Genomic DNA, 15,497 nt, shown 5'->3' with positions numbered 1-15,497 from the left:
TCATGACCCTGGAACGAGAAAATAAATGAGACCTGCACGATCGGCATTTGGCCCAAAAACGAGGCAGAACGGTTGCAGGCGTCGTCTGTTCGGTGTGGGAGAGGGAGGGAGAGATTCGGCTCGCCACACTATAGCGCTTCTGCGTGGGTGCCGCATCGCTAAAATGAACGTACGCCCGCCGGGGTAATAATTAAAAATTGAGGACAGAATTACCAAATCGCGGCGTTGGTGGTAGAGCAGCTGGCACGAACACAAAATAGAATCAGAAGTCACGAACGTATATGTACGCAACAAACAAAACTACAAAAAATGTCGCTGGGTCCTTTACTATTTAACTCACCACAAATCCCCTTGGCATATTAACCCCGACTCCCCCGGCATTATTCTGCGCTGCTGGGTCAGTGCCTCTGGAAATACACTAGACGCTTCCACTCCCGCTGGTTGAGTCCAGCCGACGCCAAAACGACCGGCACCGGACCAACATCAGCAAGCATGACGGCACCAGCCGGCCAGCGAGCCGTCCCCTGCCCGCGGGTAGGAGGTCGGCCGGCGCGCCCGCCGACAGCCGACCAGCGAGGCCGCCCCCCTGCCCCGCGGGTAGGAGGTCGGCCGGCACGCCGCCGACAGCGACCAGCGAGCCGCCCCCTGCCCGCAGGTAGGGGGTCAGCCGGCACGCCGCCGACAGCCGACCAGCGAGCCGCCCCTGCCCGCGGGTAGGAGGTCGGCCGGCGCGCCGCCGGCCAGCCGGCCAGCGAGCCGCCCCCTGCCCGCGGGTAGGAGGTCGGCCGGCGCGCCGCCGACAGCCGACCAGCGAGCCGCCCCCTGCCCGCGGGTAGGAGGTCGGCCGGCGCGCCGCCGACATCCGGCCAGCGAGCCGCCCCTGCCCGCGGGTAGGAGGTTGGCCGGCGCGCCGCCGACAGTCGGCCAGCGAGCCGCCCCCTGCCCGCGGGTAGGAGGTCGGCCGGCGCGCCGCCGACAGCCGACCAGCGAGCCGCCCCTGCCCGAGGGTAGGAGGTCGGCCGGCGCGCCGCCGACAGCCGGCCAGAGAGCCGCCCCTGCCCACGGGTAGGAGGTCGGCCGGCGCGCTGCCGACAGCCGACCAGCGCCGGCCCGCCCGATCGACGAGCGGAAAACACCGGCCGTATTGGTCAGCAGACGAGCCGCATCGGACGATGGCGTGATCACCCAACTTCGCTCGTTAGTTGGTTTCAATTTCTTGTTGGAACAAACAGCAGAAATAATTCACGTCTGGTGTGCCGGACGGGCGCCGGGTCGGTCAAACTTCGCCGGTCGTTTGCGGCCGGGCCGGACCGGGCCGGTGCACAGAGGCGGCGCGGCGGTCTGACCGCCACAGACCCCCGGTGGACACCAGCACGGGTGGCCGACACCAGACCAACGGTGCCCGCTGGATTTAAAGGAATTAGTTCAGAGGCACTGGATTTTCCCAATTCGCATCAATGCCGAGCTCCAATCGCAGGGCGATAACAATCGATCGCACCCATCGACCCAAACAAGCATTCTCTGTCCACAAAAGTAAATATACCCTACTTTAGTTTTGAGTAGTGGACCCTCATGAACGCATTGCAAAGATGACAGCTCGCTCTACCCGCATCCGAAAATAATAGCCTTCTTACAACTTGCTCTAGTCCTCTGAACGTGAATTCCGACCCAGAGAAGATCTAAACAAGGTCAAAGTCCCACGAAGAAGTCAGACACAACCAACCATTGCCAATCAGGGACGAACGCCTGCGACTTGCGAACTGGCACTGCCACGTCAAAAGTCGTCATGTTGAGGTTTAATTTGGAAAAGACGGCCGTCATGGCCAGCCACCAATCAGCAACGTGTCAGCTGACCTTCCCTTCTCTCGGGTCGCCTCGTTCTCCTCGCACAGGTCAGGGGTCATCTCACCGAGCGCATGTTGACCTCCTCACACCATCCCCTCGGGCGGGTCGCCCACCCTCTCCGCACGGGTCAGGGGTCACCTCACCCAGCGCGTGCCGACCTCCCTACACCATCGTCTCGGGCCGCCCGCCCTCCCCGCAAAGGTCAGGGGTCACCTCACCCAGCGCATACTACCCTCCCCGCACCATCCTCTCGGGCCGCCCTTCCTCCCCGCACAAATCAGAGGTTACCTCACCCAGCACGTGTCGGCCTCCCCACACCATCGCTCGGGCAGCCCACCCTCCCCGCAAAGGTCAGGGGTCACCTCACCCAGCGCGTGCTAACCTCCCTACACCATCCTTCCGGGCCGCCCGCCCTCCCCGCACAGGTCAGGGGTCACCTCACCCAGCGCGTGCCGACATCCTCGCATCCTGCACTTTCCTGGACGTACGTCCCCCCCCTCCCCCCTTCCCCCCCATCGCCAGGATCCCGACCTCCGCCGCGCCTGGCGGCTTCTCCCGGGCGGCGGCACGAGCCCGAGGTCTGATTAATGCGCCAGCGCCCGCCGGTCACCTTCAATGCAGGGTTTCGGCTGTGGCGCACGTCATCCATCATCCGCTGGAACGTTCTGAATAGGCTGGCCTGCAATAAAACCGGGGTGTTCATTAGAGCTCGATCAAATGGGCTGGCCGCGTCTCTAAGGTGGCTCGGCCGCCGACGCGGAGCTGAGCGGACTCCGCGATAAAGCGAGAGCCCGCCACGCCCTGCTCGTGGTCACGGCAGGCGCCGCCGAGCGCGCCTGGGACCGGCGGTCCATGTACGGGCGCGAGGCAGAGGCGCGCGCGCACGGAACTGACACTGGGCACGACTACAGTCGAGGAAGCCCTAGCGACGTATATGGAGGAAGGGCCGACTTTTGCACAGCAGATACGCGACAACGGACTGCACGGCGTCCGGTATTCGGCCGCCCTGACAGCGACGCTTCAGCGTACGGCTGCTGGCCCCACACGAGCGGCCTGAGACACATCCGTCTGGCTGTCCTGACAGCCACGCTCTAGCACATGGCTGTTGGCCACACGCGAGCGGCCTGCGATACATCCGTCTGGCTGCCCTGACAGCGACGCTTCAGCGGCCTGCGACACATCCGTCTGGCTGCCCTGACAGCGACGCTTCAGCACATTGCTGTTGGCCACACGCGAGCGGCCTGAGACAAATCCGTCTGGCTGCCCTGACAGCCACGCTCCAGCACATGACTGTTGGCCACACGCGAGCGGCCTGAGACACATCCGTCTGGCTGCCCTGACAGCCACGCTCCAGCACATGACTGTTGGCCACACGCGAGCGGCCTGCGACACATCCGCCCAGCCGTCACGACGTAGAGCGCTGTTGCCGCGGGCTCACCTGGAAGAGCATGGCCGACATATGGTGGTCCCACGCCACGCGGTGCAGCATCTTGAGAACGCAGTGATTGGCCTCCGGTGTGTTGGTGTCGAAGTAGCGCAGCAGCCAGCAGTAGGGCTCCAGCACCTTCGCCGTCATGAACCTGACGACACGAGGAAATCCGGCGGTAATGTGATCTGTCAACACGCGCCCGGGTGGCTGGCTGGATACGCTTCGCTCGAGCGGGGGTCAATTTGACCCCCGAGATCTTGGGAACTGAGAAGGCTAGAGATACCAAACCTACAGGTTGTGTTGACCTGTACGTGAACTCACCTACGTCAAAGTTTCAAGTTCCTAGGTCACAACCTTTGGGTTAAATGGGATCGAACAAAGTTAGTTACAGGTTGGTCTCCAGAGTGCCCCCAGAACCTCGATAACCGTTTCTAAGCAAAAGGTCGCACGCTCATTTACGGTCGCAACCTCGTTTGATCTTTTGAAGGTCATGGTGACCAAAATCATACAGCACTGCTCGAGTTTTGCATTTGAATAAGCGGGACAAATTACGCTAGGCAGTATGTTCTTAAAAACAAAATGTTGACCCGGGTCATTTTAGGGCAATGACCTATTCTGACCTCTGGAAGTCCATGGAAGATGTATAATGCGGTTCCTGTAATCAATAAATTGTAAATGAGCGCCAGAAACCATCCATACAGCAAGCCCTGGAGTAATAAAACAGATTGTTCTTGACCTTGGCCTGACATTCATACCTGACCTTAGATCAAATTAATTTACTTATTCAACTGTTATGTTGCCTAAGAAAGCATCTCAGAGATGTCTGGCTTCGTGTAACACTCCGCTAGTGCATCAGATCGAACGATTCCATAGAAATTGCCTTCGCTGAAACCATGGCCTGACTTTGACCAGCCATAGGTCAGCGACCTTACAAAGTGCATCTAAATTTTTGATGCCAAACGACCCGCCATTCAATTGTCTACGGCTTTGCAAAATTTGGCGCGGCTGGGCCGCGCCGTTCAGAAACCATTCTGGTAAAAACCTTCGGGGGGGGGGGGGGGTAATTTAATCCTCCCACGCGAGTGCGTATTAATGTTTGGCACACGGTAGCTGTGGTAGCAATGTGCTTAAGGCCCAGGGTTGGGAGCGATACGCTGTACCCCCCCCCCCCCCCGTCTACCCTCCTCCTCCTCGGGCTGGCGTTGCGAACATGATGAAATCCTGCACCCTACTCCTAATGGTGACGTACAAAGTTTACTTTATTCAGCCACTCCGCATGGGTCCGCTGATTGGATAAGGCTAGATTCGCTTTCCCGCGGCCTAACTTACAAAAGGACGTCAACGAGGACCAGACAGCAGAACAATCAGAGCATGAGAGTGAAAAGCATCCTCGTGGCTAGCCTATGCCAGCAGGCGGTATATTCTTCGATCGTCGATTGGAACAGATCATCGAAACCACGCTTGCTTGCTTTTGAACGATTCCTGACAGCAGATACAGATAATAGTGTTGCATGTCCCGAGGTAGCCCTTGCAGTACTTGGTCGCCACAACACGGTTGGCGCAGGCGAATGAGACGGCATGGTGCTTGATGCCAGTCACACAGCATAACGCCTGTTCTTTCATAACACCGTTGTGCGGTGAAATCGGCCCGGAACACGTTTCTTATGTGCACGCTGTGGAAAGATGATGGTGGTTGGGGTTTTAGGGCGCGCCACCTACGCTGGTTATTTTGCGTCCCATGTGTTGAATAAAATCCGCTGGGGACGAACAGCATATTCGAGAACACAGACATTTTGTCGTTCTCGGTACCTTTCACTCACTTTTATGGTGGACTCGGGTTTAGCTTACGGGCAGAACAGGAATACAAAGCTCCAGACAAAGCTGAAGGATAAAGAAGGCGCTTCAGACGACAGCACTCCTTATGCACTTCATAATAATTTCGAAGATGAAAGAAGTTTCCGTCATCTAACGAAGTCGTTTTCTTTATTCATACATCTACCGCAAGAGTTGAATAAGACAGTGGAGTGTTTGTCGAAGCGCTGATGATATGCTCGCAGGCGACTCCGTAGTGGTGCACAGTGCGCGTGCGCAACCGGGAGACCGGCACTTTGTGAGTGTTCTACAGGGCAGACAGGATCCCTGACACGGTCGAGTGGTCTGCTCGCCGGGGTGCGGTCAAGATTTCGCGAGCGCCCCACAGGACGGACAGGATCCCTGACGCGGCCGGCTGGACTGCACACCGAGGTGCAGTCAGGACTTAACGAGCGCCCCACAGGACGGACGGGATCCCTGACGCGGTCGGCTGGACTGCACACCTGGGGGTCCACAGTTGGCACCCTGGATCAAAGCATCAGCGGGTGCGGCAAACAGCTGGCCCTCCCGGGCATCCGGTGCTTTTCTCAGGCCAGATAGCCGTGAACCATGGTATGACAGGCAGAAGACGGTGAAGCAATCACCGGAACGCCTTCTGGCGAGGCGCACTTAACCAATTAAGCGTCCCACCAGACTTAATTAAGAACTCTGACAGCTCATTTTAGACGCATTAGGTGGAACAAGAAGCCTTTTCGTGCCGTTAACATGGAACTGGCACTAACATCGTGTTCTTTCTGTTGCGATTGCCGTGGCAGAGCGTAACATACATTTACCGTGTCGTGCGAACAACATCTATCCGCGCCACCACTAAACCACCAACATCCAGCGCCTCATGAAACACCATCTGGCGCGGTACACCTCCTCCGTGACATACGCCGGATGCCACTTACAACCCGCGGTGCCGAGACCAGCTGACGCGACGTGACAGAGTCCTTACAGAGTACTCGCACTTCGTATTACCGCGCCGTGTGGGCGTGTGATGCATGGCGGCAACATCAATCCCATGACAGGGTGGGGGGGGGAGCTGATAGTGAGCTATACCAAAGGACCCCATATCTGTAGAAATGCGTGGTATTGCTTATATCTTGTCAAAGTTGTTTTCATACAAAGCTTTCTTTTCCAAAGATTTTCTTGATGCAATGGGGCATTTGAGCAGTGATCCACGGGCACACAAATGTCGAGCCTCAAGGCAGGGGCATGCGTACGTGGCATCCGTCGTATGACCGCAAACGGAACCGCTAACCTGGGAAGTTTATATCAAACTGCACACACATATCGTCATATACCAGTGCACGGATTTAAATACTACCGGACGTTGCCAACCATACGGTCCCGGATGTTTTTTTTTTTTAAGGAAACGCATGTTTTTATGTTCTTGAACGGTCGTCAATGGCCCTTTTATGGAGCGCCAGCGGCGGTAATGGCCATATTAGCGATCAGAGCACATTCCGCGACTGGTATTCGAACCAGGATCCGCACGTGGGAACCAAAGGCGCGGACCGTTCGGTCAGTACGTCCCTCAAGCCGTACACATACGCATACATACGCGCAGACAAATTGGCATACTAAGTTCGTTTTCCATAATTTATTTTCTTAAGTTCGTAAACCCAAGCGCAAAGAACAGTCGTCGGTGCGTTTTCTGATGCCCTAAGATGGTGCAGCGTTTGTTTAGTGAGGCATGACAAATATTACAAGGGAATTAAGATGACCTCCTTACAATAATCATATCCGTGATGTTCGTTAGGTAAGTTGTATCTTTGATAAAAAATACGACTTACTTTAACGTTAAGCATTACCATTTCTGAACTTACTCGAGAGCGTGGCATTGCAGCTTCCTTTGAAAAAGAAAGTTTTTGATGAAAGGACTTTTGACAAAATGTGAACAATGTCATGCACTTCTACAGAAATACTTCAACGTTACGTACTTCCTTAATTACCTTAAGTAGGTGGCATTCTTTATCAAAAATACAACTGACCTAACGAAATTATTGTAAGGTCATCTTACTTTCCTTTTAATGTTTTCTCGTGTCGATTGTAATTATGACCATCAGTATCTAAAATGTTGAGTTTACATAGGTTTCAGTTACGTTCCACAACATATCTTTAGCCAACTATATCTCAAAACCAATTGCTTGCAGGCAATATCGTAGTATAAATGCAATCATAATGCATCTATATGACACCTAAACCGCCACAAAACTCTGAACGTGATTTCATGCGACGGAGATTAACGCGTTTAAAAAGGTGTACGGTAAGTCGTATTCCTCTAGTATTTTCCTCTGGCCCCAGTCCTGCATTTCAGTGTGTTTCTGGAACACGGAACCCCGAGATAAGCAGCCTCTCTGGCCAGTTCTATAAGACCTTAAAAGTCTGCCGTAAATATGCTCGCATCTTGATTATTTACCAACTCGATTGCACGTGGCCTTTACAAACGATGGCCACACGGATAGCTAAAAATGCTACGACGTTGTTTTCAATTATGGCATTTTGACGAAGAAACGCTGTAGCAGAATGGCTCTTTTGTTCAATTTGAGACATCTTTAGTATGCGATCGGACCAACTCATCACAATTCAACGTCGGCAGCGCCAACCAACTGGTCCGCTGGAGGCAAGTTCAAAAGCAACTTCCACAATCCAATGACTTTCGAAACTCGACAGTCGCAGCGAATGAACATAACCCTCGCTACTGCGGACAGACACGAGCATGGCCCACGGGCAGAGCAGGTGTGGGCAGCCACGGTGAGTGACTGGCCCGACCTCCCCAGCGCGGCGGCGCGCCACGCGCCGAGCCCTGCCCTGCCACGACCCGGTTCGATCTCCCAGCCGCGAATTAATGCCGCCGACCGGGAAATTTACGCCCGACGCGGCGCCCGGCGCGGGCCGGGCCCAGCGGCGCCCCGCCCCCTCCCCCGCGGCCGCGGGGCCCACTCCAGGGAGGACGCGTGACAAAAATACCCGGCCGCGCCGCCCGGCAAAATAGCCTCGGACGGTCACGTCGGATGGTTTAGACGCCCCGGCGGCTGGCGAGCGTTTGTAACGGGAAAACAGGACGACCGCGGCGGCCGTGCCGTCCGCTTTTGCTCTCACGTTCGAGTCTCACAAACGGCCAATTACGCCGCAAAAACATGTCTCTATTAATCCTGTGCATTCAAAGCGCGACGCTTCGGACAGGAGAAAAATTGCCCATAGTGTAACACCAGAAAAATACAGTTATACGGAAGGACGCTCCTCTATACCGAACGGAACGGAGGCTGTTTCGTGGTTCTCTTGGAGTTGTATTACTGTGCGATCCAATGTCAGCGACTGCAACACCTTTTGGTTTTCTGAGTGAAGGATAAACGTTCCACCGAGAGCAGCCCACGAAAATAGCAGTGGATAATTACACCCTGGAACGATTTGCGCTCCCTCTTATCTTTGATTATTTTCCACAATACCAGATTTTCCAATACGTATATTTAGCTTCACATTTATCCCTGACACTTCATTACCAAACCTGATCGAAACCGGACGAACCAAAGCGATCACCGATGAAGAGGATCCGAGAAATTCGTTTAAATATGCATGAGCAATGAGGTTCAACTAAATAGTGATGAAACTTAACGTCTTTCAAATGACTGGATCTTCCTGCTTCCAATTTGAACGTGAGAATATGCCATAAACACATGTCTCCATTAACACGCGCTTGGGTGGGATAAATTGACCCCTGAAGGTTTTGCCGGAATGGTTTCCAAACGACGCGGCATGGCCACGCCAAATTTTTCATAGCTGTAGACAGATGAATAGCGGGTTCTTTGGCATCAGAACTGCACCTTGTAAGATCGCTGACCTACGGCAGGTCAGTCAGGCTACAGTTCCAGCGAAGACAATTTCTAGGGAATTGTTCAATCTGATGCAACAACGGAGTGTTAGATGAAGCCATTCATCTCTGAGATACTTTCTTAGGCAACACGGCAATTGAATTAACAAATTACATTTATCTTGGGTCTGGTATGAAGGTCAGACCAAGGTCAAAACCAGCCTGTTCTATCGCTCGAGGGCTTGCTGTGAGGACTAGTTCCTGGTGCTCATTTCGAATTTATTGATAATACGAACCGCATTATATATCTTCCATGGACTTCTTCAAGGTCAGAATAGTTCACTGATTTAAAATGACCCAAGTCAATGTTTTGTTTTCAAGAACATACTGCGTAACGTAATCTTTGTCACTTATTAAAATGCAAAACTAAAAGCAGTCTTGTGCGGTTTTGATCACCATGACCTCTAAAAGGTTACACAAGATCACTGACCTTAAGTGAGTATGTGACCTTTTGCTAAGAAGTTATCTAGGTTCTGGAGAAACTTTGGAGACCAGCCTGTCATTTGACCTTGCTTAACCTGATTTTTCCCCAACGTCATTACCTAGGAACCCCAAACTTTGACCCAAGTGAGTTTACGTACAGGTCAACACACCCTGTGAATTTGATGTCTCTAGCTCTCTTACGTCCTGAGATCTAAGAGGGGTCAAATTGCCCCCCACGAAGGGTATCCAACCGGCCACCCGGGCGCGTGTTCATCCTGTGCGTTCAAAGTGCATTCAAAGAGTGCAAGAGTGCCAGTGCCAAGTGAATTCAAAGACCCCAAATTATCGAGAACCCATTGTTGTGGATTGTATTCAATGCTATATCATTCTGCATCATAAGCACACGCGTGGTAACTACGAAGCATGGAATGAGCCAAGAGCGTGTAATGCGAATGTAAGGCCATTGTATCATCAATGAAAAACAGCCATGTCGAAGTAGTTTATGACGCATTGCATGTGATGAATTAATGTTTTTAAACCTGGGCCAAATTGAATCTGCCGCACAAAAGGTCATGCACGTGATAAGCTTCCCGAATCGGTCGACGTGGGAGGACCATAGCCGACAACGGAGCAACTGAAGACGGCCACGGGCCCACTGCTTGGGCTGCTGATGGTAGTGGCTTTTAGGTCCCCGGCATGCTTTTAGTGTACGGTTAAACAGCGTACACCGTTCCGCGGGCAAAGCACAACCGTCCACGGGTCCTCCACAGATCGAGCCAACCGTTCGTGTGTTCGCTGTCAAGTTCACTGCCGGTTCACCGTCAGGTTCACTGTCCAGCTTCCCGTCCAGCTCCTTGTCCAGCTCCCTGTCGCCCGAGTGGGCGGGCGGGCGGGCGGGCGGGTGAGCGGCCGGGCGGCCGGGCGGCACGGCGGCCGGGCGGGCGGGATGCCGGCCGGCCGGCCGGCACGGCGCCGCAGCCGGGCCCAGGTGTCGGGAGACAAACGACCGGCCGGCGGCGCGGCGGTCCAATCTGTCCGGACCGGCCGGCCGCCGCGTCCTCCGCAGGCGCGCCCACTGACACCCCGGGAAGGGGATTCGGCGGGGCTGAGAGACACCGGGACGGATCAGCCGACACGCAAAACCCAAGGCTGGCCTCTCACCAGACACGAGCGGCGGCGCCCGCGCCCGAGGCCTGCGCCCGGTTTCTTCTCGGCCGACCAGGGAGACGGCCCGGCGATGGTGGAAAACCAGCCCGGAGAGTCAGACAGCCGACGGGAAGCACTAACGCATCTAACGCTCGACCAGTCAGACGGTATACATGGACATGTCAGTTAACACGGGCTCAAACATCCATCTCCCATGACGCAAGCGCTAGTTCAAGACGGTGAATAGCAATGGATGCGCCCAACTCAAACCAAATATCAAAACATGCCGAAGTTGACAACTGCGCACAATCAAAAATAAAGATATTCGTCCAAACACACCTAAAAACAATGACAAATCGAAACGAATGCTAAGCACATCGTTGACGAGTTTCAAGACGGAAGACAAGCCTGATAATTTATTTCCCGAAGCACGCTGCTGTCATTGATGGCATACTTTGGAACATCTCCAGCTCCCTTCGGACAGTAAACCCACCCTCAGGTTTCTTATGTCCAGAAGCGCGCACGCCGCTGCCAGCGCCACTGTCTGCCTGCCACCCGCGCGGCTCGCGGCGGAGCGTGGGCTGACGGGGGCAGCCCGGCCGCGCTGTTGTGCCTCCTCCGCCGACAGAACGGCCCAGCGCCACTGCTGGCCCGCTGCCCGCGTGGCCCGCGGCAAAACGTGGGCTGACGCGGGCGAGCCGACCGCCCTCGAGGCCTCCTCCGCGAGCCGAGCGACCCACCACCCGCAGTGGGTCGTGACCAAGACTGTGAAGCACCAGGGCGGGCGTCGCCGCTCAGGCACGGTGATCGGAGACACGCGCCCGACGGCGGCAGGCGGCATCAGCTTCGTACTCGTTGGCGGGATCCGCACCGCCCCACGCTCCGGAACATCGGCCGGTGTTTGCGGATGCCTTAGCTTTGCAATTTTGCCCGGGTTCAAAGATATCGCATGAACCAAGCATTATTTCACGGCCTACAGCGAAATCGGATTGTGTTGGTCTATTCCCGAGGGGCCATGCCGCACGGTAAGACATGATAAACGGTAAATTGCACCTTCGCATTCCAATAAAAGCATCAACATGCTCTTACAACAACGTCGGTCAAACGGTAAGCATATTACATCTACCCACTCACAACAATCAGTAAACCACGGAACATTAAGTCCCAAGCGATGTCACGGACGACACGTTTGTAAGTTCCAATGTAACAGAAACCCTGCCTCAAATGCATGGCCTCGCCTGGTCACTCCCGCACCCCGCTGGCGTATCCCGTCCTCCAATCCCATCAACGCCACACCCTGCCGTGTTTTTCCTCTCGCCGTCGCCCTACGCTAGCAACGAGCAGCGCGCCCGGCCCGGACACTCCGACCGCTGTCAGCACGCGCGGCCAACAGAGACGTCGCGGGCCGGCCGCCGTCGCCGCCGTTTACACCGTCGTAAAGGGCGGACGGCGCGGGCCGCAATCGCCGGGTCCGGCGGCGCAATAATAAAACAGCGGCACTGACGGCGGCGGGCGCGCCGCGCCGCGCCGACCGGCCGCGCCAGGCGCCGCCGGCCGCCGCCCGTCCGGACGGGATCAATGGACGAGGCGGGGGCCGGCACGTCAGCGAGCGGCCGGTCCGTCGCGGCGGTGGTCCGCAGGCGCTCCCTGTGCCTCACGGGGTCACGCGACACCGGCCATAGCTCGCTTTATCCTCTGCACGATGACTTCTTCCCCGCCGACAAGCCGATCATTCCGCCGGTGCGATAGTGGATATACATATGTTTTGCCGAGTGGAACCATCTGATAGTCAACAAATCCCGCTGGGGACTAGAAAGCGCTGACAACGCGCTAGTGGTCTGGTTACGATGGTCAGATATGCTCGAGAAGCAATACCCATCGGTATGATTCCCATTAAACTCGGCGGCGGCCTCTCCAAGCTTCAGTTTAAGTGTGTGTCTCCTGATGCTTGTTTTCAACGTAGCATCTGTTTGTATTGCATTTGTACTTCAACAATGCATGCATGCAACAAGTCTAACAAGAATACCCTTTTAAAGAAAAGAAACCAACGTTTTACCTTTGGTTACCTGTATGCAGCGAGCCCTTTCAACTTTGCTGAAGAACCCAGCGCACCGCGAGAGTCCCGTGCTCTGACTCGCGTGTTCAGCATTCGTTCAGCCGGATGCGTCCTGCCTCCGCTGTCATGGCTGGCGTGTCAGCAATGCTGACGTACCGCGATGCCCCTCTCCCCAGGGCGTGTCACAGCGTCACGGATCGGGGGTCGCCTGACGGGGCGGGTGCGCCCGACCGACGGTCCGGGGCGGGGCGGGGGAGGTGGCCCGGGGCAGCGCGGAGGAGGCGGCCCGGGGCAGGGCGGAGGAGGCGGCCCGGGGCGGGGCGGAGGAGGTGGCCCGGGGCAGCGCGGAGGAGGCGGCCCGGGGCAGGGCGGAGGAGGCGGCCCGGGGCAGGGCGGAGGAGGCGGCCCGGGGCAGGGCGGAGGAGGCGGCCCGGGGCGGGGCGGAGGAGGCGGCCCGGGGCAGCGCGGAGGACGCGGCCGCGGACCGACGGCAGCGGCGTAGGGACCCGTTGCCACAGGCCGAGTCCGACCCGGGCCTACCGTCCAGTCGAACCGACCCACACGGAATCAGTCATTCCCTCACTTCATTCACCCGAGCCTTGCTGGCGGTTGGGTTAAGTCGTCGGCTGTGCTCTAACGTCGGCTGTGAACGTAGAAATCGCCTCATTGAACATGAAACAACCCATGTAACCTAGCCAAAGTGGGTGAGGAATCATCCCTATGCAATCATCCCTTGGAATCACAGTGGCGGTTAAAAACTGTCGACTTAAAAATCAAGACCTAAGTTGGCACTGAACATTTAAGTCCACGAAATGGGTGATATTTTATGACCGGGAGCATGAATTTGAGATTGCACGTCTACTGCGGAAAATAGCTATCGTCATTTATACTTCTATCGGAATGCGCATAAAGCACTGATGAAAGTACAAAGTCCACAACCGTGATTTTAGAACGAGTGCGGGTCATATGACGCATGCCAGCACCAGTCATGTCGAGGCTGGGTTAGAATGGAGCCCCGCCCTACAGTGCAGAGCTGTCACTAGGACGGTACCCAGGGATGTTTTCACGGTACAGAAAACCAAACACGATAGCTGGGCATGACGATGCGGCCATGAGAGCAAAACCATCACACAGACGAACACGAGGGAACCCGTCGACATCTTCGAAGGCTCTATGGCTCAAGACAGCGGAACACGTCCCATGGTTCGATACAAGTTGTTGGCGAGATACCACTAAGGTCACCGTTCCCCGGAGACGCCTCTGGCCACGTCACCGCGGTCCATTGGGGTCACGGTAGGCCCCGGGTGCTAATGCCTGCATCATGAGGCCAAAAAAGCGGGTGCCGCTATACCCTGAACCCGGAATGACACCACACGCTACACCCGAGATGTCATCACACACACTGCACCCGAGATGTCACCACACACTGCTCCCCGGGTGTCACTGCACACTGCACCCGAGATGCCACCACACGCTGCACCCAGAATGTCACCACACACTGCTCCCGAGGCGTCACCACACACTGCTCTCGGGATGTCACCACACACTGCACCCGAGATGTCACCACACACTGCCCCCGGGATGTCACTGCACGCTGCATCCGAGATGTCACCACACACTGCTCCCGGGATGTCACTGCACACTGCACCCGAGATGTCACCACACACTGCACCCGAGATGTCACCACACACTGCTCCGGAGATGTCACTGCACACTGCACCCGAGATGTCACCACACACTGCACCCGAGATGTCACCACACACTGCTCCGGAGATGTCACTGCACACTGCACCCGAGATGTCACCACACACTGCACCCGAGATGTCACCACACACTGCTCCCGAGGTGTCACTGCACACTGCACCCGAGATGTCACTACGCACTGCAGCGCTATATATCCACACATTTCGCACTATCAGTAGAGGCACGTACGATATAAAACTGGGGGTTGTGAGGGACTTTCAGACAATGGGAATCAACTTGGGATCGTAAAAAACCTCCTCGTACCCGTTGAGTGTGGCGTTGATACCCAATGGATTAAAATATTTGGCAATGTTCTCATTTCCTAGCGAGAAAGGAACGAAAGATGGCATGAGGGCATACAAATAAATAAAGCAATCCCACATTTAAGGACGTCTAAAAATGAATTGGCAGAGAATCTCAAAATAGTGAAATTTGTCAGACAGGTTCAAAATCATAGAATTTTAAGACGCATTCATTCCTATCAAAACTTAACTAAGCGGTGCCCAACAGCAGTCAGTTGTCGGAAATAAAACCCAGCGTCTCGATGCGGTCTCATCATGGTGACTGCTTTCATCCGCTTCGTCCACTCATTCCGTGCGGAGTCTGAGCAAGCTTCGTTACATGTGTGTCGTTCATAAATTATTTCAGAGGCTTTTCCCAGGTTCCGCATCGCACCAACATCCGCCTTCAGCCCGACAGCCAGTGCTCGACCTGGCCCACATTCACAGCCGTGCTGCCAAATGATCGCTGAGAGTGAGTGTCGTTGACAGTGCGCAGCGGGCGGAAGGTAACACGGCGCCCTGTGACCCGGACCGGAGCACCGGACCCTAACGAGCGGCGCCCGCTGCAGCCGGCTTAACGACGCGGGCGTGCCGGTGGGGCAAGCAGAGGTGAATCGCCGGAAAAGGTGCCGTGTGTCGCAGACCGCCGTTCGTCCACGGTGTGAAGTGGGCGCTGCGCTCAGCAGCCAGCTCTGACTTCAGCTGGGCGGAGGGAACAAGCAGAGCGGAGCCTTCGACGAGCGGCATGCTAAGCCTGGTCTGAATGGAGCAGTGGGATAGGCCGGGAGCAATTCAAATATTCCATTTCCTTCCACCCGGGGACCAGGATTACGATTAAAACGTAAT

At 55.8% G+C, this 15,497-nt stretch overlaps 1 protein-coding gene across 1 annotated transcript in view; it reads right to left on the bottom strand.

The window, feature by feature from the left end:
- The window catches only part of LOC119111135 (uncharacterized), an 87,950-nt gene that overhangs the window by 16,298 nt on the left and 56,155 nt on the right, over positions 1 to 15,497 (bottom strand). The window contains exons 16-17 of the mRNA XM_037234964.1: positions 3,284 to 3,425; positions 2,456 to 2,524 (exon numbers count right to left, since the gene is read on the bottom strand). Of these exons, the coding sequence (XP_037090859.1) occupies positions 2,456 to 2,524; positions 3,284 to 3,425 (211 nt within the window). The remainder of the gene's footprint in view (positions 1 to 2,455; positions 2,525 to 3,283; positions 3,426 to 15,497) is intronic.

Source organism: Pollicipes pollicipes, unplaced genomic scaffold (assembly GCF_011947565.3).
Source record: "Pollicipes pollicipes isolate AB1234 unplaced genomic scaffold, Ppol_2.1 Scaffold_7261;HRSCAF=8764_pilon_pilon_pilon, whole genome shotgun sequence".
In the NCBI taxonomy this organism is placed as follows: domain Eukaryota; kingdom Metazoa; phylum Arthropoda; class Thecostraca; order Pollicipedomorpha; family Pollicipedidae; genus Pollicipes; species Pollicipes pollicipes.
The sequence above is the reverse complement of the archived record's forward strand: the minus strand, read 5'-3'. Positions and strand labels throughout refer to the sequence as shown.